The following is a 6,384-nucleotide window of genomic DNA, read 5'->3' on the forward strand; positions in this document are numbered from 1 at the left end:
TATAATAGTGGAAAAAGTTTTGACTGTCAAAAATTTTGTCACGATCCTGATGATCATCATGATTCCACCAAGAAGTTCCCTCAAGGTCACCATGATTCGATCCTACAACCCCCCATGCTCACTACCCTTCTTTCAAATCATGGACATTGTGACTAAGTGTAAATGCAGCATTAGTGTTTCTTGAGTTTTTATTATTCAGCACAAATAGACCTGATTTTCTAAAATCGCAAATGTTTAGACTTGTATTGAGAAATATTCTTGAGTTCTGCAATAGAAATATTTAGGGAGCTCAATATAATATTCTGTGAAAGAACATAATTCTCGATGCAAATGAAATAATCTTTTTATTACATAAACATCTTAAGATTATTATAAAAAGGAAATAAATTAGTTTCTAAGTCTGAGTGAAGTTGAAAATTTTTTTGTTAAAGAATTTTTAAATGCGACATCATACATAAAACTGGTGTTTACAAATGATGTCACACACCCGATATGAAACTTGAATGTCAATATGGAAAAGATTCCATTGAAACTTAACAGAGTTTATAAATGAGTATGTAATGATACTAGTTATTATGATGGTGATAAATCATGTAGTGGCAGTTTTAATGCTTTTTTTTATAACGTTAGTCAAATGTTTACATATTGATTAACATAGAAGAATTTTTTAAAGCACTATTGAATCTATTGTTATGTAATACTGCAAATACTGCTAGATCTAGGGCTCGGCTCACATTTTCTCTCCAATTTTTGTACACATTTATTTCAGTAAGTAATTACAATCTATCAGTTAAAATATTTTTGTGAAATTACTTTTGTTGAGCCTACTCGCGGTGAGCTCCACTTAGTCGTCACTTTTGGCAAATCGGTGTATGGTCATGCATCTGTCCGTGCGTCCATCCGATTTTGTCCAGACCATAACTTTGACAAGCATAGACCAATCTTGTTTATATTTGGCATGAATGTTTACCTCAATGTGCAAACCCCATTTTCCTATCTCAAGGTCACAGTTGGAGGTCAAAGGTGAAATTGAAGTTTGTCTAGAGCATTTCTTCTTCATACATGGGGGGATTTTGATGTAATTTGGCATGAATGTTTAGCCTTATGCGACAAAGTGTCAAACGCAAGAACCAGGTCCCTAGATCTAATGTCAAGGTCACACTTGACAGCTGGCAGGCTGGACATTCTGCCTGTGGGTATACTTGTTAACTAAAGCTTATACTTGTCTGAACTTTAATTATAGATTTAACTACAACAATCATTAAGTTTTTTCAACTGTTCAAAGTAAGATCATAGTATTTGAAAAGTAAACCATTTTGAACAATTGTATATATGCTGCGGTGGGCATATGTAGGCCTGAGTATTGTCCTCTTATAACACTTTGAAAACAGTAAATAATAATCTCTATCATCCATAAATATAGATTTAAGTTATTTGTTGGTTAAATCACTCATTTGTTTAATTTAGATACAACTGTCGGCAAAGCTTTCTAGGTTTAAGCGAAGCGAGTCATGTGCAAGTAATGAAACGAAATTGCTCTTTTGAAATTGGTTATTGATAAATTTATATGTGATCATCGTCAAAAAATTGTAGACAAAAATGGTTTTATTGTAGATGACAAAATGTGGAGCTGCAATATTGCGGCTTTCCTGTGACGGATGCCTGGCAATAATGGTTATCTAATCAGTGTGATAAAAGGGATTATTGTCAGAGTATTGACTCTGTAGGGAAAAATGAACAAAGTGGTCATATTGAAAAAATTGGATGTGTGTAATTAACGTATTGATTGGTTCTTATTATATCTTCATCTGTTTCCTTACTTTTTGAGAGCGGAGATTTTCTGGGATTATTGGATGTGATAATGCAAATGGAATATGAATGTTTTATCAGGAATATCAAGGAGTTATATGTTCATTAGAAGTTTTTGAAGATGCAATGCTTCTGTAAATATGGATAAAAATGTCACAGATTTGAATTTGTGCTGATGAATAATAATTCCGAGTTTAATTAGTCACGAGATTCAATAAATAGATATTAAGAAATGTGAAAAATAGCATCACCGACCATTAACAGTATAAGTTTAAATGTTTTCCCTTTAATGTAAATCGGAATTTTAAGTCATTGTCATGCAATATTAAATCATGGAGTAATTCATTTAAGTAACCTAAAATCATATCCTACTTATTAAGAAAAAATACAAAAACAGCTTGTTAAGTTAATTTGAAACTTAAATTGTGGTCAACTCAGTTTTATTTCAAGAAAAAACTTTACAAATCTGGTATAATTAGTAATATACTTTTTCTTTGCCCTTTATATTCAAATAAATATATGTCTTACATTGCTTCACCCATCAAACATGTCTGTCATCAACCATGACAACAGTGCTTGATCCATGCTGCTAACGTCATCATATGAAATACAATAACATTTTAACAGATTTTTACTATTTAAAGCATATATTGACACTGCAGTTAGAATATTTGGTATTCCATCAGCTGCCATTTCCTATTTAACCCTTAGCCTGCTAAATTTCTAAAATGGACTGGTCCTTCATTCAATTTGGGCAATACCATTTGTTATTTGAAGGAGTGTTCACTAAAAATTTACTGACTGAATAGTGAACAGTGCAGACCATGATCAGCCTGCACAGATGTGCAGGCTGATCTTGGTCTGCACTGGTCGCAAAGGCAGATACAATTGCCGCCAGCAGGCTAAAGGTTAAAGCACATATTGATAAGGCAATGATGTAAGAATATTTGCTATTCCAACAGCTGTTTCCTATTTAAGCACCTATTGACAAGGCAATGATGTTAGAATATTTGCTATGCCAACTGCTGCCATTACTATTTAAAGCACCTGTGGACAAGGCATTAATGTTAGAATATTTGCTTTTTCAACAGCTGCCATTTCCTATTTTGAAGCACCTTATGACAAGGCAATGATGTTATAATATTTGCTATTTCAACAGCTGTCATTCCCTATTTAAAGCACATATTGACAAGGCAATGATGTTAGATTATCGCATAGTGCGGCAATTTTCCTTTGATCTTTGCAGCATGTTATACATAGTAACACACATTATTACTACAAAACTGTGCTGATATCTTACAAAACTGTTCCGATATATATCGGAACACTTTTTCTCTATGAGTTTCATAAGAAAAAAAGTGTTCCGATATATATCAGCACAGTAAAACTGTTCTGATATATATTGGAACACTTTTTCTCTATTGAGGTCCTATCAAGGGAGTATAATTTTTTCCTTTCAAAGAAAAGATGATTTTAGCTCCAATTTACAGTTCACAGAGAAAGAATATATTTATCGCAACACTTTTTTTCTTACAATGGCAAGGTCCTATGGAGGGAGTATTATTTTTTCTTGCCAATGAAAACATGATTTTATTTCAAATTTATTGTTCACGGAGATAGAGTGATCACAAATACCTGCATCTATAAAGTAAAAGAATAAATAAACTAGAATATTTCGAAGATTCGATATTTATCATTATCTCTAAATGAACATCAGAAATACATGATTGTCATGAAATATGAAATTCAAAGTTTTCTTAAATGTTTCTTAAAACTGAAAAGCGCTAAAAAAGTATCCGTTATGTGCTATTTTGCTAAAATGTATCTGCTATGGCACTATAATGTATGTGCTACGGGTAGGTCAATTATATAATCATTATGAACAACAATTCCAACACACTGTTACAACAGTTCTCGTACGATATTAAAACTGAAAAGTGCATCCAGAGAATGAGTGATTTCCAGAAAATAAACCCTTAAAACTTGGATCACTGCGTTTATTATCCACTGACTCGTCGTTATCCTTTAGAACACTTTCAGCATTTTTCTCATTGACCGTTTCACACTGTGCCTTGATTGTCGTCTGCGGTGGATTTAGTGTGTTTGAAATTTCTTTCAACATTGCGGGAGACGGTTTTTGGTATTTCCTAACCCCGGTAGTGGATCTGTGGCCAGTTCGTTTCATAATCTCTTCCTCGGGAATTCCTCCTTGGTAGAGTGTTGTGGCACACGTTTTCTTACCACTATGGTTTGTGTATCTACCTTCTAAACCTGCAGACGAACAAATGTCTTTCATGAAAGTTTTTAACTTATTAATTCCAACAACTTGTTCCCCGTAACGCAAGTGTCCCTCGGATTTGTTTAAAGGCCGCCGATAAAATGGACCCGAAAGCCCCAATGCATTCAGATACTGCTCATAAAAGTCAACAATTCCACTATTTTCATCATAATGTCTTATAATTTTTGGTTCAATACGCCTGTGTTTTAATCCTCCATTGTACGTTTTACTGTTTGTACCTTTAAATTCTATGTAACGACCATTTTCGTCACTCCCGATTGCAAATTGGTTACAGTTTAATGTTCGGTGTTCATCCAAAGCCCTTAATCCGAAAAATTTACAGTTATAGAAATACATGGTATGCTGAAGAGCAACAGATGAACTGTTCCCAAATACACCTTTAGACCACAAAATCTTTTCATCTTCTTCATTGACTGGTTTTGCCTCCCTCTGACCAATACCTAACCCATCCTTTGTCAGCTTTTTCATCTGAGCATCTAGTACCTCGCGGAACCTCGCGTATCGTGCATTCGTCTCATCCAAGAAGTTTTTATCATAGATGCCAGAAGATCGGAGATTTCTCAAGAGTCCACAGGCAATATTATATAGCGATCCAGGTGGGTAGGGGGAACCATCCTGCTTTCTTGCTTCTACCACAAAACTGCAAGTATAAAAACATACTAGTTAATGTTGTACTCTCCATGAATTCAAAAATCTAAAAAGAATTGCACAATATATCAATGTGGCATTGTGCTCACTGCTACAAGTAGACACCATTGTTTATAAATTATATGACTGATAACTTGTTGAAAAAGACGTTAAATCCGAACACACACACTAAGATTTTACCAGTTACAAATCTAAATCGACATGGCCGTCGATTTATTTTGACTAACAACGTACATTTCCATGCAAAAATGTTGAAAACTTTCTGAAAAGTACCAGTTTTCGAAATCGTAATTTTGCCTATTTTCATAATTGGAAAGCTACATTTTTACGCCATTAAACATGAAAAGTGATTCTTAAAAGCTATTTTAATCACCATCGGATACCTTTATTCAGGAATGTCTAGTTTAAAACTATCTTGCCAAGCAAAGCTCTATTAAGGATGAGTTAGATAAAACTGTATTTAGAAATATATATCCTAAGAATGCCATTTTTAGTGACCATAAATATATTTTTCAACAACATTTGGAGTTCATTCAGCAAAAACTAGAAACTGTTGGGCTAGTTCGAAATATCCAGTCTACAGTGAATAGGCTCCAATTTATATAGAATGCAGTCGCAGCCAAATCTCAAAGCGTTTGCAACTGATCTCGTCACTTCAACAAACCTGTATAATTCACAATGCTACATCTTGATTGCATTATAATTGAAACAAAGGTACATGTGCTTTTTGACTTACCGTGAAAGGTGTGTGTTGATATCGCATTCCTCGAGTGGTGGAATTTCCTCTCCGTCCAGTTTCCGAACGGATCTCCAAGCCTCAAATACAGAGGTGGCCCACTTTGTACTCCTCTCGGTGTTACCCGATTTCTGGTCCTTGATCAGTGCGTCAAAATCTTCAGTTTTGGTAGTTTTTCCAAAGCGATTTTCACAATGTGTATCCACACCTAACAGTTCACAATTTTCTCCAGTCGGTAGTTTCAACGTAAAACTACCGAAAAAGTCTGCACTGGTACAATCCTCTACAAGATTTTTAAACTGAGAATCTGACAAGTCAAACGATTCCTTGTTTTCAAATAAATCCAGAGCTTGCGACAACACTATATCGTCTTCTTGCATACTTTCAATCTCGTCAAGAACCTGAGATAAAAATATGTCCTGTCCATCATCTAATTTTAAATCGGAATCCGACATATTTTGATTTTTTATACTCCGTTTTGTTGTTTTTTTACGTTGTTTTATTTCTGATAGCTTGTTCGCGTTTACGTAGCTATACAGCATGAGATAGCGCACTGAAATGAAAAATATTACTTGGGCGCTGAAGCAAATTAGACTCCGAGATAAGCGTTTGGCCAATGAAATGCAAAGAGTAAATACAAATGTAGAAATCTGTTGGATACTTTTACCTGGGGGAACACATTTTCTAAAACAGAACGTTTCTGGGTTTCAGTCAGTGAGGTGCAGAAAGGGAATCATAAGTGTAAAAATAATTATAAAAATTAATTTAAATGATAGATCTATAAACGAAAAATAATAAATAAATTGAAATGATAGAACTATGCGATAGAACAGTTATAATATGTGATGCTCGTGTGTTACGAGGATATATCAGAGCTAGGGGTACATCTCGG

General features: G+C 34.3%; 1 protein-coding gene across 1 annotated transcript; it reads right to left on the reverse strand.

The window, feature by feature from the left end:
• Positions 1-3,386: 3,386 nt before the first annotated feature.
• LOC123534403 (uncharacterized protein KIAA1958 homolog) lies at positions 3,387-5,954 on the reverse strand. Its single transcript, XM_045316639.2, has 2 exons — positions 5,493-5,954; positions 3,387-4,748 (listed from the first exon to the last, which is right to left on the reverse strand). The coding sequence occupies exons 1-2, from the start codon at positions 5,945-5,947 to the stop codon at positions 3,734-3,736; spliced, it is 1,470 nt and encodes a 489-aa protein (XP_045172574.2). The 5' UTR covers positions 5,948-5,954; the 3' UTR covers positions 3,387-3,733.
• Between the last annotated feature and the right edge of the window lie 430 nt (positions 5,955-6,384).

The sequence above is a fragment of the Mercenaria mercenaria genome, chromosome 14, assembly GCF_021730395.1.
Source record: "Mercenaria mercenaria strain notata chromosome 14, MADL_Memer_1, whole genome shotgun sequence".
Lineage (NCBI taxonomy): Eukaryota > Metazoa > Mollusca > Bivalvia > Venerida > Veneridae > Mercenaria > Mercenaria mercenaria.